At 42.2% G+C, this 16,533-nt stretch overlaps 1 protein-coding gene across 2 annotated transcripts in view; it reads right to left on the bottom strand.

Annotated features, from left to right (window-relative positions):
* Window positions 1-16,533, bottom strand: part of ahrra (aryl-hydrocarbon receptor repressor a) — a 52,761-nt gene that overhangs the window by 34,955 nt on the left and 1,273 nt on the right. For both annotated transcript variants that reach the window (XM_047329780.1, XM_035618940.2), the window contains exon 3: window positions 15,027-15,208. In XM_047329780.1, coding sequence (XP_047185736.1) covers window positions 15,027-15,208 — 182 coding nt within the window. The remainder of the gene's footprint in view (window positions 1-15,026; window positions 15,209-16,533) is intronic.

Below are 16,533 nucleotides of genomic sequence, written 5' to 3'. Positions count from 1 at the left end.
AACATTACATCCTATGTTGTAGCTGCAGATTTAACTGAAATATGCAGTATACCTTTTGAAATAACAGATTTCCAGAGGAAGGCTTTTAGAGAGACTACTGAGGTAATGTTACCTCAAATGACATGCATGGCTAAATTAGCTGGAGTTTAAGCCCCCGCTGATCCAATAAAAGCAAGCCTGAGCTAACATTAGCCTTAGGAAATCCTGCACAGGGATGTGCTATGTGTAAGCAGAGCTTCTTATTATAGTCCATAGCCCTAAATAATGCAGTATGAAATGTCCCCGGTCTTCGAGGTAACGGCTGTGGACAGTAAGCCAGTTAGCAGGACATTATATCTGAGCAGACAAACACACATTTCCCTTAAATTTCTGCTTTTGCAACTCCTTAACATTTGGAGAAATCCAACACTTGCTACTGTGCTCATTTGTTATGTCTGGACAATCACTTGTCCCTTTTTTAAAAGTTCAACAATGGTCACTATTGTTCACAAAGTACAAAAGTGTGGGTGTACTATGTGCATGGAGACAACAAACCTTGTTGATTTAAATTATTATCTGTACTCTAATAAAAGTAGACATTTTGCTCTACACAGAGAAGACAATAATTCTTTACAAGCAGGACTGAGATTTTCCAGCTCATCAAAACTCAGTTTGTGTTTTTTGTCATCATGACATCACCAACAGGGGAGGGGGGAGGCCACAAAACAGCCTCAATATGGCCTGGAAATTGACTGGGAAATTGGCCGGGAGAGGTTGCATGAGAAGGAGAAGGACTTGAAGTAGCAGGGAGGAGCAGCTTGCCAAGAGAAAAGGCTCTGGCCTGAAGGCTTTTGGCAGGTGTTTTGTCGCTGCTATCCATCCAGCTGCTGACTAGAAACATGGGATGTGTTACAAGGGAATCTATCAGCTGTACAGACCGAATGTAATATTCTGCCTTTACTAATTTCAACAGAATGACAGGAAATGTCTTTTTTAACCAGTAAGACAGACAAGAGCTTGTGTCACTATATTAAAGGTAGTAGAGATTTTAAGATCCTAGATTGAATCCCAATTTCATGTTTGCTCAGTCCAAGTCCTGGAAGGCTTGATGAACAGTTTGAACAATTGAAGTTTGAGCAGCAATATAACCACATAGAGTTAAGAATGCTGGTAATGTTGGGAAACAGTTGACTGACGAGTGAATAAAAAAGATAAAGACTCAAACAACATTTCAACAGAATTACTTAAACTAAAACAGATTTTCTGGAAAATGTGAATCATAGCTGATTGTCTGCCACAGCAGCTCCAGTCTCATCAGTGATCACGTGGTTCTGCCAATTAGGTCAAGCCTCTGAGTTTTCTACATGAATTGCCCCATCTGACATTTTAATAAAGATGCTGGTCCAATGATGGATGAATGCAGAATTGGCATTGTGATGGCCAAATGAATTATGCAATAGGGTTTCTCCCTCTTGCTCTCTCCTTCTAGAGATTATTTCTGCCTTGCAGGCCCTAACCACCTCTATAGTAAACAGCGCTGGGTTAAAAAATCATGCAGGGCAGGAAAACAAGAAATAGCCAGGTGAGTAAAGTAAAGCAAGAAAAACAATGAAACAAAAAAAGGAAAGTGAGTGAGAGAGAGCGTGGGAGGCAGGCTAAAGCCACGTCAGAACACAGTCAGGTTGAGGTTGTCCAGGCCTCAAGGCCAAGGAGTGGTGGCACCACCAGAGAGGAAGGATTAAATCGAAGATTAACAGGCTCAGGGACGGCAAAACAAAGTAAAAAAAGAAAACACACTGCATACAATGAAAAAGAAGGTGATAAAGAATGAAAGACATGGGTGAATGAAAAAGGAGAACATGAATAATGCAAAGGAATTTTAAAAACCATGAGGGAAAAGGTGGCCTCTATGTAAGTGGAAAAAAAGGGGGAATCAGCATCATGATGACATCTGCTCCTACAAATTCAAGAGCTGGGAATAAATGAACTACTCGTACAGTCACAGCATCCACGTTTCCCACTGATTCACTTGGGTCCACAAGTGAAAATGATGTAATTTATATTCATACAACTGCACCCGCTCCTTCACAGAGATAAGTAAAGAAAATATTAAGGACGCAAGAAGACACAGTTTAGAAATGCAGGGTCAGGAGACCCCAGGAGATGAGTGAGTCAAGACCACATGGGATGCTTGTGCCCACATTCTTTCAGTGGTGTGAACACAAATGCATCCTGGGCAACACTGAAGGACCGTCTCCTCAGCTGACCTCCTCTGACCCGCTACAGTTAATGAACCAAAAGTATTTCAAAACTTGTAACTGATTCCCATACATCGATTTATTTGTCGCCACTGCCGCAATATAAACAGTGACTGTCACATGTTGATTTTATTTTCTATAATCTTGTTTCATCACAGGTAGCATTGATTTGATGAGATCTTCCTGATTACACTGTCCTGATTCACTACAACAATCTTTATTATCAGTTTAAACTCCACAAGGGAGACTGCCCTGTTGCATTTGTTAGTTCTAGCTAATTCCCTATAGTTGTTTTCCACCAGAAGCTACAAATAACTCTTTGGTTTAAGCCGACATGAAAGACAAAGGACTCCAATATGAACAGATGGTATGGATGAGCTGTTAGCCTTTAAAGGGATCCAACAGCAGCACTAGCTCAAGCGAGAAACGTTGACAGATGCAGGAAAACAATCAGTATTTGCTGCTTCTGTGTGTGCATGAGAGTGGGTATTTATAAAACTATCACCGCATTATCATGCCTGAGACATGTGAGCGGGTGTGGCATCTTCATCCTTAACTTGTTTAGGACATATTGAGGTCATTTTCCACGGGTTTACACAACATTGCGTGAGAAGGGAAGGGTATCCGGTGGATCCAATTGCCCTCTGAGAGGGCGGCAGCGCCTCCATGAATGTGGCCTTTGAGTGGCGAGAGGCCAGTAGACATGCAGACAGCCTGTACTTACTGTATCTGGGAAATAGGCCTGATGCGACTTCAAACAGCCACAATGATGTTATTATGGTCCCCCCTCCTCCTCCCCCAAGCCTCTTTCTCTCTCGCTCACTCCTTTCTGAGAACCCGTTGCTCATGAGTCACAAGGAAGGAGTCTCCAGTGATTTGTTGTTTACCCTCATCTTTTAGTCATGGCCGAGCTTTGACCAATCATTGCTTCAATTTCATTTTAAATAGCCTAAGATGTTTTTTGTTATCATCCCCTCTGAGACAGATTGCTGATTGTATTTTATTCAGCAAAAAAAGGATAAAAACAAATGGGCATCACATCATAACTGTGTGGTTTTCTTGGGAGGGACAAGGAAGTATATACTGTTTATGTTTTTAGTAGATGTTTTTTTTAAGGTGTAAGAAGATCATTTTGTCGGGTGTAATGGGATTGTGCAAGACCAAACCTGGAAATGATTGCTCCCATGGAGCAATAAGCAATGGACTAATATAACTGATCACTGAAGTGATAACCCTACATTGACTCAGCTCTTAACCCTGGGAAAAAAAGCATTTCACACTCCTTCATGTTGAACTGGGTTATCCATATCTTTAAGCCAAGATTAAGCAGGTTCTTTTCCCCAGAAAATCCAATAAGGCATCCCAGCAAACATTTGACAGGCAATAATGTGCAGGAGGTAGCAAAGTTCAACATCACCCCCAGCAAAAACAAAGTTTTTACAATGTGATGCTATGGCACAGGGAAAATATATGTGAAAACTGCTTCTTTTTTTTAATACTTATATCAAACAGATAAAATGACGGAGGTGGCATGCAGCTCTGGACGACGAGTGGATGGATGTGGCTCAGCTTTGATTTTGGAGCTATATTTATACAGGCTTTCAACGTTGGTGCAGACTGTCATATCAACATCTCAACAGTGTGAGAAAACTGCTGGGCTCGGCTCACTTTTCACACGGAGAAACTGGGTCGGATTTCAGGATGACAATTTCATCACGTTTGATTTAAATTGTCCAAACAATTATCCAAAAGTCTCAACAGCAATTTGGTTTCCTACTATACTACGCTGTGTAAACTGTGATTCTGGTGAAGGACGTCAATGTATGATTTACGGTTTAAGGGCTTAAGATTTAAAAGTTAAGTATTCAAGGCTGCACAGTCACCACACACACATGCCAGCGCTCCACTCAGTTTCCCCTTTAATCACCCTGTAATCGAGCTAATTGTTATCCACCACTGTAAAAAATCCCATGCACGTCTTAATCTGGAAACGCAGCCAGGGAAAGAAGTGCGATCCATCATAGGTCAAGATATGCCGCATTAGAAAGCAAATATGACTGAAAAATTATGGGAGTGGTATATGAAAAATAAACATGGGTGGAAGTGACAGATGACACTGTATGAAAACAAGGATTAGACTGTCATCGCTCTGACTGGATGAATGTGGCTACATGTGTGTGTGAGTGTGTGTGATGTATATTTAAAACATTTGCAATTTGATGATGAAAACAAACCCTGGCACATTAGCATGGAGAATTTCCCAGCTCCGCACGCAAACTTAGAGCAGGGGAGGGCCACAGTGTGTGTCTGTGTGTGTTTGTGTATGTGTGTGTGTGTGTTGCTGTGGGTGAAGCCGGCAGCTGTTTAAATTCGGTCTAACAGTGCTCTCTGCAACATGCCAATTTAAACACGATCCTCGGGGACAGAAACAGAGTCTGACACTTCTCTTCACCACCTCTTTCTGTCCTTTTCTCTCCTTGTCCTTGTTTTCCCTCTTCCTTATTATCTCCCCCATTCTTACTCTTTTTCCTATTTGTCAGGGGAATAACTCATGTGATTTCTCCAAATGACATTACAGGTAAATTTGACCCCACAATTAAAAAGTCTTAGGCATCTGTGGTGATAAAGAAAGGTCCCATTTAACTAGAAAAGGTTGTTACATTTGCAATTGAAAAAATATTTGCTATACTGAGGCATTTAAATTAATAGATTGTGGAAGTTGTGGAAATGCAAATACTTTAGTTAGTTAAAAAAGAAATGGATGAAACACTGAAGAAACCTTATAATCAAAGATCCAATCACACTGCCGTGAAGACCCTTCACTACGGCACTTGTCCTTGTTTACACTGAACACAATGATGCCACACTGTGTCATTTAATGCCAGTGTAAGGTGTAATACAAGAGCGTCGCAGCTTTTATACAGATCAATCCAGCTGTGACTAGCTCTACTGACAAGGAGGTTGACACATGACGTTGTCACATGATGGATACAAGACGAAATCCCTCCACATGCGCTTCCTTTTTATTTATTTTTTACAGTGCACACACACTGTTGAACAGTTAAGATATACCTTCCTTTCTCCTGGCTAACAACTAACGCCTGGGGGGCTGAAGAGTGAGCCAAGCACAAGTCACGCAACTGCCTCTCTCCCTCTCTATGCCTCACTGTTTCTCAGCCCCACTCCCCTCCACACACACACACACACACACACACACACACTCTCTCTCCGTCCTGACTGCCGAGATACCTGGCTGCCTGGGTGAGACATTTTGCCCCTGCAGAGCTGTCCCTCTTTAACAATGTGCCTGGACGCCGTCATGTCAGAGACGATCCTGCTGCTGTTTACTGATGTTCACCTTCACTTTGTGTCTCCTTGCGGCGCCCAAGTAAATGTGTGTTTCGTGATGTGTGATGAGAAAACAATTGTCTTTACCCTCTCTCCCTCTCGCTGTACCCTCTGCTTGCGTCTCTCCCCGCCCTAAAAATATTTTGTCAGGCTCACTCATTCGATGATAATTCGGCAAAGAGCAGGAGTTCACTCAGAGTTCAGAGTGCTCTGGATGAACCAAGCGCAGCAAAGGCCTGCCAGCCAATTTATTTTAAACACGCAAACCCTTTTAAACACCCCCTTGAATCACATGTTCTAGTCCTCTTTAATTAGCTCTTGATATTAATTGGCCCTTTCTGACTCAAACACATGCTGTTTTATACAGCAGCATTAAATGGATATAATATCATAGATTTGTGTATGGTGAAATTACCTGGCACTGTGTCGGCCCAACCTCATCTGAGATTGAAAAAAGGAACCCCCCCAAAGCTTATCCAAATGACTCTAACTTTATATGACATGATCTGAGGAACTATTTTTACTTGGGCTGGGTTACGTGCTCCTGTTTTCCCATATCAAATGCTGATGAAACGGGACCTCATCTGGCCGACGGTAGTCGGTGTATCGAGCTGTATCGGGTCAGATGCCACCTTTGGTTAGTGATCTTTCCAACCGCATGGAAACATATCGATTTACATTAGCGAACAACAGCAGGGACTGGGCCTGTTCACTGCTGTACACTGAAGCATGCTTCAATTAAGATAAATGGAGGCGACAGACAAAACAAACGGTCTGATGTACAGCATGCCCAGGCGAACAGCAGACGGCTACAACCTACTGACATGTTGTACACGTGGTAGTCATGCCATGCGATCTACTGGGGAAAACAACACAGTCCTGATTATTACCAGCAATATCGCCATTCGTTCCATCAAACTGCTCAGTGCTGGCATTTCAGCATTCACTCAGTGTATAACCTGAATTCATAATGTATTGAAATCAGCTATTTGTTCATTTTGAGCATCTTTCTGTTGCAAAATTAACAGTGTAGGAGTACAGGATTATAAGGCATTCAGGTGAGGTTAGAGGCTTGTGTTTCATGAATGGAAATTGTTTTGTCAGACAACCAGTGGTGAGACAAACGTGACAGTTAGATTTAGTTGCCTTTATCCCTTCACACCCACTTTGCTGGTTAGTGGTATGTCTTGGTAGGATGTTTCCCCATATCGTGCCAGAACAGTGTCACAAAGTTCATTCATCAGCCGCTATGAATAGCGGCTCCATTCGGTCGGCTTAGCCATCAACAGATCGCATTACTGACACCGCTGAGCTTTTTATGCTGGTGGCCATGTTAAATTGGTTGTGCTGTAGCTAATAGGCCTTGGGTGTTCACCGGGAGGAAACCAGTGGCCATTTGAGCCAAGATGACGGCCAGTGTTCGGTTCTTTGGAGTGAATCTATGTCGTGCTATCAGTCAGTTGATTGCGGCCTGTGTCTAATCCGTGCAAACAGGACAATTGAGGTAAACAGACAAGCTTGCCAATAAGAAAATTGGATTCTTAGATTCGGCTATTGATCATGTTATTTCTATTAATGTTGTCTTAAAATGTTAGTACAATTGTAAGAATTTCTTTGCAATTTCCTGCATTGTTGCCAAATGAATGCAATTTTCTGCAATTCAGCGATCCCACAAGAATCTTTTTAAACAAAACTCAGGAAGCAGCTTCTGCGCAGAACTGCCTGCAGCACGCCAAAACAAATGAAAAAAATAACTTTTCCGAGTCTTAATGAGTTATCAAATGGCTTTTCAACATGTTGCTTTGGGCAGGAATAAAACTGTAGCTATACTGCATGTTTGCACGGAGATAAACAAAGTCTATTTGTTTGTTGTGTGGGGGGATGAATATAAATTGGCATCGTGAAATTATTTAATCTCAGCCAAAAGGGGTGTAGTTGGGGTTCGGCATGGTTAGAGTGGCGTGCTTGTAAAAATAGCACACTGCAAACCAAAAGCAGAACAAATGTTTGTAATAAGAATTATGTCTGCCAAGAACATTATCATCCAATAACTGTAGGTTAAAACAGGCCTGACGTTAGAGCAGGATATAAGATTTGTAATTGAATGCCATGATATCACAAAATATGTAAAACAACAGCTGTGATTTGTCAGCAAGTTTGTAGCATCACTGTGAGCTTTAACTGCTTCCATAATATAATCATCATCTTAATCTCCAGGGGATTCAGAGCGCTTGTTGCTTCCCTCCGTGTCCTACTGTGCTTCTCTTGCTCCGGCAGAGCAGCGTGCTAGGCGGTAGCCGTGACAATAATTACACAAGACAGCTTCCAACAATAGTGTTGGGCCAACAAAGGCTTCTGCTCCCTCTGCATGAGTCCTGGCTGTCTATTCACACTCACTCAAACTCCAACACACACTCTGCCCGTCTGTTCGTGCACACACACTTGCACACAAACACACCTCCCATTGCCGCGCAGCCGCCACTAGCTGTTACAGTTAGCGTCTGAGGGGGCCCCCCTCGGCACTGATTTGAGTGATTCACTTATGGCCTTTTGTGATCCCAGGGGTCTCCGCTGGCCCCCAGGCACACCGAGTCCAACTCCACTCAAGCGAGTTCAGTGTCTGTGGCACGAGAGGCCAGGCAGGGACAAAGCCAGTGTCATGCCTTTGATTCAAGCAACTAATGAGTTAGCTGTGAGGATCCTAAATGCATACGGCGGCTTCTCCATTCACGGTCCTCGACACATACAAGGGATTAGCAAAGCTGGCCCGTCGCGCTAGTTAACAGCTATTGTGTTGCCGATTATTGCAGAGGGGGCAAACACACACGGACAGGGTGGGAGAGTGGGCCGACATGCAACTAATGCACAATTTAGCATGGAATCATTGGGCGGGTAATAGCAACAATAGAGAATATAATAACATTTAAATAGAAAATATGCATGGAGCTAGTACCAGCATAACAACCATTCAATAAAAACAGGGTCATCGCACCTTGATGAGCACATTTTCTTTAACCAAAAAGGATCTAAATCGTGTCCATGAAGTGTTTAAATGATGTTTAAAGAGGATTTCGGCAACTTAAATGAACAAACTATCATCACAAGTATCCATATAACTGCATCTTACCCTATTCACAACAAATGTGAACAGGTAAGACCCTGACCACTGGCATAAGGTTTCCCATGAGAGTCATTACTATTTACACTGGAAATGTAATAATCGCCCACACATCTATCTTTATGTGAAGAGGTCGTAGCACAGAATTACAGACATTGCATGTAGAGGAAAAGAGGAAGGAGAAAAGCCTTAGCACTGTCATTTATCCTGGTCACGCACTCTCCACACACGTCAACGAGAGGTGATTTTCTTTTAAAGAGGTCAGTGAAACAAACAGGAGGGCAGGACCCCGTAGAACAGGAAGAAGGGAAATAGGAGAAGAGAAAGAGAAACGTGTCATGGTCAAACTGTGTATAATGAAATTCTATAAGTGTTTTGGGGATTTGTGTTTCTGCCACTATGACTATCACTGAAACTGATGAGATGCTACAACTAACGATCTATTGAACTGTCAAAAGAAATAGTGAGAACGTCAGCTGCTGGCTGTGATATGAAAACGCATTCATAGCATCACGGAAAAAAGTCTGGTATATTGTAAGAGCTCAGGAGGAACTGGGGATACACCAGTACAGCGCTGGCCAGTCAGCTTTTTTTCTGTCTTCAGGCTTGTTGTGACATATGACATTCAACTGATATGATGGGCTGTTGGGTGGAATTCCTTGTATCCTTCAGGCTGGCGCGCACTGCGTACTGGAGGACTCAAATGTGCAATCGTCAGGCGCGAATGAAGCATCAAGAGATCAGCGTGTAAGCATTGATTCACAGCTCGTCGAGTTGATACTAATTGCCCATGAAGTTTAACTGATTCCCAGTGATTCCTGGTCCCCTTTGAGACTGTGACTGTGTCAGACAACAGGGGCAAATGAAAAGGTCTAAGGGGCCTGACCTTCACAGGGTTTGAGTGTTCACTTCAACAAAGGTTTAGACAGATGTAACAAATGGGTTAATGAGCTGTGCAGCCAAGTACCTATTGATATTAGTGTCACAGGTAAGCCTGAGTAGGTTCCTTCAAACACCCCAAATTGTCCTGATTCTCATTAAATGGTCTAAAGCCGCATTGAGTCTGTATCTGGGCACAGTGGCGCTTTGAGCTAAATGCTAATGTCAGCATGCTCACATGGAGCAAACAAAGGATGAGTTATGAGTTTAGGGTGAAGACACGAACACATGCACAGGAATGGGCTTCAATGGGTCAGAGACAAAGCTAACAAATACTATCTCCTTTTACATGGTTTACGAATGTGAAGAATGTGTGGGTGGAAGTATATGGTGCGGCAGAAATTTCAATAGCTCTGACTGAATTCAAAACAACAGTAAAGTGACCACATCTTGACCTTTCTGTTGCAAAATCCTTGTCACTTCATCTAAAGTCTGTGCAGCTTGCTGATTTGTCTTGGCCTCTGCTCTGGCGTCTTGTCTGCGTTTGGGCTGCAGAGTTTAGGGAAGGAAAACGTCCAGGGGTCACTGAGAGTTTAGTAAATACAAAGTCCATCTATAATCTGACCTGAACACATTTTCACCCCTGAGCAAAGACTCCATTCATGAGCAGCTATCACGCTGCAGCACTTCCCTCTTTGGGAAATTAAATGGTCTGCACTTGTGTTGACTCGATTGGATACAGATTTGACATGAAAAAGATTAACCCAAATAGCGGTGAAAAGGGAGCTTACACCCAAGAAATGATCTTAAATTTGTATATGAGAGAATTAGGACCTAGACTGATTGTTTTGTCTTGTTCTCTCCTTCCTCTATTGCATGATGGCGACTTGGTTACAAAATCGCCTCCTGTCTGCCGGCTGACGTCACAAGTGGCGTATGCGTGGTGTGAGTCTGTGGGGCCTGTGGTCTTTCTCTTCCTCTTTTGCTATAGCTCACACAGCATTTAGAGACAGACAACGAAACATCATGAAACATGGCTCGCATACATACGCAGACTAGTAGGTGCAGGCCCTAAACACTGATTGCTGCTGTATTGTATGGACTTTGTGTAGCAGCGGGACTATCAGCATTGCAATCATCACAATTGATCAAACTTTACATAGATGGGTACACTTGCACTTGAATCTTTCAGTGTGTGTGTAGTCAACACCCTGACTGGTCCGACAGCTATGAGGGAAGGTGGGGCATTAATTGAGGTCACACACACACGCACGCACGCACGCACGCACGCACGCACGCACGCACGCACGCACGCACGCACGCACGCACGCACGCACGCACGCACGCACGCACGCACGCACGCACGCACGCACGCACACACACACACACACACACACACACACACACACACACACACACACACACACACACACACACACACACACACACACACACACACACACACACACACACAGATTTCAATCCGACTAAAACTTTTCTAACCCTTTTGTGGATTTGGACCAATGGTGGTCACAAGTTCACATGTTTTACCAATAACTTTTCTCAAAGAATTCTTTGTTTCAAAAAATGTCTGCGTTATCAGAGTGACAAAGAATGAAGGAGCCAGAGAAGCAACATGCAATATCAACAGCAAGCTGTTCCTCTGCTTGCAATCATATGACCACATTACACACAAACAAAGCCCACAAAAAAAGAAATCCAACTTAGCTGTAGCTTTTTTGAAATATAAATCATGCCAGCAGCTAATTTAAATGCATTATTACAAATAACATCAACTGATATCAAGCCCATAGCAGAGCAATACAACAGCCTTATTTATAGGATGACAGGCAGCACATTAGGGAGGACGGTCTGTCCCTTATTATGTGGTCGCCAGGATCTCGGTCTTAAAACTCCCATCTGATTTTCGTTACAAGCTCTGCTGACATTTAGTCTTGTTAGAGCCAATTTCAATTCATATTAGTCCAACAGGCATCAGCGCAACAAGCGGATAAGGGAAAAAGGAGGAGGACAGAAGGAAAGGAAATTAAGTAAGGATTAACGGTAGTAGGACACCAAAAAATGATGTTGCATTTAGTCTAGTTCAGGTGTTTTATTATACAACAACAGAATCAACACCCTGTCAGCAACGAGGCAAATTCATTAAAATGGAATTAAGATGTGTTTTTAATAACCTCATCCTTTCTAAAAATATGGTTGAAACCTAATTAAATGTTCAAAACAATAGCAAAATTCAAGTTTCAAATAATGAGATAGAAAGCAGGGAAACACAATCACGCAAAACAGACTTTAAAAACACATACATCACCGGAGGAAAAATAAAGGCAATCCGGGCAGAAAGACAAAGGAGTAATAGTTAATCCTTAGGGTAAATATTTAACAAGCTCAGCAATTACAGTGAGGACAGAGACCTAGCATGGAGGGGAAGGGAAAAACAGCCTGCTGACTGTCATCACACACACACACACACACACACACACATGTATGTCCTCATAGAAGTACTTGCTCTAGAAGTACTTGCTTTAAGTCTATACACGTGTGTATTAAAGTTCATGTATTTGAAAGATTTTCTCTAGTTGGTCTGTATTTTTTCTATTTTTCTGCCTGGGAGACATGTGGAATAGCGTAGGGAATCATATCTCCTTGTGCCTGCAAAACATACCATGGAATATGATGACTTCAGTGAAACTCAAGTGAATCTCTTTATGTTGCTTTATTATTTACACATGCACAAAAAAGGCAGATGGGTATATTTGCTGCATAGGTAAACAACGTTTACTATGCTCCACCCATGAGCAGTCACGCGACAGCAACGGGGCAGAATCTCAGGTGCTTACAAAACCACCTGCTTCTCTTTTTCTGAAGCTTCTCCCACACTGTACACGAGATACCTATAAGTCAATAAAGCTAAGTCTTAAAGGAACAACACAAGTGATACAACCCAACCTGAAGCCAAATCCCGTACTCACTTAATCACAACTAACTGAACGGGACATCTGTCAGGAATGGGTAGTAACTTCACAGAGTCCCCCAAGTGGACAAAAAGGGGAACTGCAACATAATTGGTGGAAAAAATATATATATACATTCTTCCTCTATGGTAATAAAGGCAAAAGACACAAATTGTAGTTTGCAAGGTCTCATGTCATGCTTCCAGGGAATGAGTCACTGAAAAGAAAAAAAAAGAAAAAAAGAAAAGATGATTAATGACTGTTGTTCCAAAACCACAGGAAGGACGTGGACATGTACGTGTTGCTCATCTTAGATCTATGTGGAAATGCTCTGGCTAGACTTCATGTTTAAATATCAGTGTAAAAACTGCAATTGAAATATTCAAGTGAGGGAACCAAAGGGAGATGCACACGGAACCAAATCTCCCCCTGTTCCACTCTAATTAATCCCATTAGTGTAGCATCAAAAGACAGCTAAGCTGGTCACTTCTGCCACTGATAAGAAGGGATCCAGCAGAGGGAGAGCAATAAAATTCAGGCTCTGGCAGTAATGCATGTTCACGGGGTTTTAGAATAGAAGATATTGAATATTTACAGATAAATGCCACCTGTTCATTTCAATGCCAAAAAAAAAATGACTGTAACTTTGAGATGAGCTGAAAGCTTTGAGGTGAGCTATTAGCGCTGCCGAACAATGCACAAGCGATATCGCCTCTCAGCTTTCAACAACTTCTAAACACCTTTCAACGCTTTTATCAGTTTCACACACATGCCTGAACCACCTTCATTTTACAGCTCTTCACTTTGCTGCACTGACACCCATCATCGCTCTTCACAGAGGCGGTGGTTGCGGTCTTTCTCTCTCTATCTCTCTGCGTGAGCCGTTATCCAGGAAAGGCAGCCTTAATAAGTCCCATTAGCACCTGTACAGCATCTTTGCGTGATGGCTAAGCTAAAAGAGCATTCAGAGTGTATCTGTGTTGCATGACTCCAGCCAACAGGATGCCAGTTGTTGGGTTCCATGCCAAACCAAAGGCAGCGGATGATGCGGATTAAGCATACTGTAAGGATCAGAGGACGAGAAGGTGAGGGAAGAGTGCCACAGAAATGGTTGCAAAACTCTCCACTGGTCGGACAACTTCACCAAGAAAAGAGCTTTGGATGAGGACTTTCTTCCAGCCCCCCCAAGACTAGGAAGGCAGTGAGGTTCCTTTCCCCCCTCACCCTCTTTTGTCTTTATCATGCACATTTTTCCAGCAAGAAAGAGACAGTGGGATGATGCTAATTTCTAAAGAAAAAGAAAAAAGCACCTCTTGTCTCTAGTGCTGCCACATAAAGCTGTGCCAGTGGCTTCTGTGTTGATAAAGCAGCCACAAACAAAATATGTTCACAAGATGCCCATGAATATTTGAAGCTGAATGTGGAGAATAAGAACGGAGGCATTCAATGGATGGTGGGAGGGTGGGAAAACAAGTGTGGGCCTCAGTGTACGTCTTAATTACATGTGACTGAAAGACAAATAATACCTCATAGCAACAGAGGTGCTGTCACAAACCGTTTTCAAATCATCATAGATCATCTTCACCGATTTAATAAAACGTCAATTATAAATCACGTCAAAGAATAAAGGAAGTAACACGAGGGACTGAGAAAACACAAAAATACGATATCAGTTCCACCATAAAACAGGGGAGAGATTTAAACAAAAGAAAAGTTTTGTCTAGATAATGTTTCCAGATGAAGCAGTAGAGTGAACTTCCAATAATGCAACCTGCGCTGTTTATCCTTGAGTTATCACTGTTGGTTCGAATTAGACTCAGTTCAAGACCTAAAGCTCAGAGGACTTTTACTCATGACGCAGAAAGAAAAAGTTCCGAGGTTATTCCAAGATTCCAAGAGATGACCAGAACTTAACAGGCTGCTATTATCAGTATTTCTCCTGTTATCAGAAGTTGCACTTAACATGGATTTAAAGCACACACGATATTGAAAAGCACAGCTGACCATCAAACAGACACCAGCCTCATGAAAACAAGGGTGTGACTAATGGTTGTAAGATTTAACACCTTTAAAGCAACTATTTCCATGCCAATATATTCCAAAATGTCAGGATAAAACTACCTATAGGGCTGTAACTACTACAACTACTGATCATGTTAATAACTTAATAACCATGTAACATCTTATCAGTGTCTCCTCGCATCGATTTACATAAGTTAATGGGTTTTCATGTGGCCAGGCAAAATATTAAAATTCACTGCATCATATCTAATAGATGAAAGGTGAAAAATTGTACTCTATGCCTATTTAAAGAAAATGATATCCCATTATTAACACCATAAATCAGTCTAACCTCAGCGACTCCCTATCAGCTTAAAGCCCCCCCCCCGCCCACACACACACACACACACACACACACACACACACACCGAGCGCATTCCCCTACAAAAGACAAATTTTGACTTCCTCTACCTTGGAAGAAACTTTTGACGCGGAGGTAGGAGACTGCAAGCCGCAGCACGGACAGTTTGTCCAGCTTGGAGATGACATCCGGGGGGAACGGCAGCAGGCTGGCCAGCCGGTCCAGCTCAGCATTCAGCCTGTCCCGGTGCCGCTTGGACGGGTTGGTTTTCTCATTGGCAGAGGACGGCTTCCTGAAGTCGACACGGACAGAGGGGAGAGAGAATGAGGGGGTTGAGAGGGCAAACAGGGAATGTGTGCGTTGATCAGTAGTCATGCAATAAAATAAGTTGCCCAAATAATAACCGGTTTAGCTTAACGTTGCCAACTTGATTACACAAAGAACCACCTCAACAAGAAGCATGAGACACAGAAAAGGTTTAACTTAGTTTGACTTCACTTGTTGGAGCCATGCTTCTGTTAACGGCAACATTAGTACATGACACAGACCTTTTCATTAAGCGTACACAGTCACCTTGTCATCATCAGTGATATACAGTACATATTCTAACTTCTACGCTGTGGCTATAAGAGCCTGCATTTACCAGAAAAACCACAAAACACAAATAATATGAAATGAAAAATAGTGCATAATATTAAAGGGAGACTTTTAATTGCTGCTCCTCATTGTTAGGATACAAACTACAGGAATGGTTAAGCATGGTGAATACCACACCTTGTCTACCCAATTACAGACACATGACCATTTAAACCACACAAGTGCTTCTTTCTTTAAACTGCATTTTCTTCTGACTCTGCCTTCCCTAATACACTAATAAACCATGCACCACACTGATTTGTGTTTCCTCCAGTGATATTATTTTTGTTTTCTTTACAAGACAAAACTACTGATCTAAGAGTTTTGTCATATTCATTTTCAGTCCTTACAAAATATCTTTTCAAGCTGATGTGAATGTTGAAGTTTTATTTAAAAGTAAATTACCTATATTACTGATATGCACCGTGGCCGTTTCAATCTTCTCAGTGATCGCACATATTAAAGGCATTGGGCATACTGCACTATCCTTCTCAGTGCCGCAGAAACTTAAAATGGTCCTTGGGCACAGAGTTGTTTGTGTATTTTAATATGGTGTACACAGCTTTACCAGCTAAGCTTAACATGATCCACATATGTAACGGTCTGCTCCAATTTCCACAGATTACACTTTCTGTTGATCTCCACAGAGACGGAAAACTTTTACGCGAATGCCTCGACTTTGTTTCGTTGCGACGACACACATTTTGCAATTGAAATATAAGCAAATGAATACAAGTGAACGACAAGGCTTGATCAGATTGTTCAGCCAAAGTTTACTTGAATGACTATAAAGGCACCGATTTCTGATTCAAACCCCTAGAACGTCAAGTGACATGAAGTAGATTTGAAATGTATATTTCAGTCCACATAAAATGATGTGATTTGATGCGGAAAACATTTCCTTTTAGATCAGCAGCAAAGGCAGCGCACAACATGAAAACTTTATAAATGCCACAGGCCTTGTTAAATTACCACTTCCCT

Source organism: Scophthalmus maximus, chromosome 21, assembly GCF_022379125.1.
Source record: "Scophthalmus maximus strain ysfricsl-2021 chromosome 21, ASM2237912v1, whole genome shotgun sequence".
Taxonomy (NCBI): domain Eukaryota; kingdom Metazoa; phylum Chordata; class Actinopteri; order Pleuronectiformes; family Scophthalmidae; genus Scophthalmus; species Scophthalmus maximus.
This window is presented reverse-complemented; position numbering and strand designations above follow the sequence as displayed.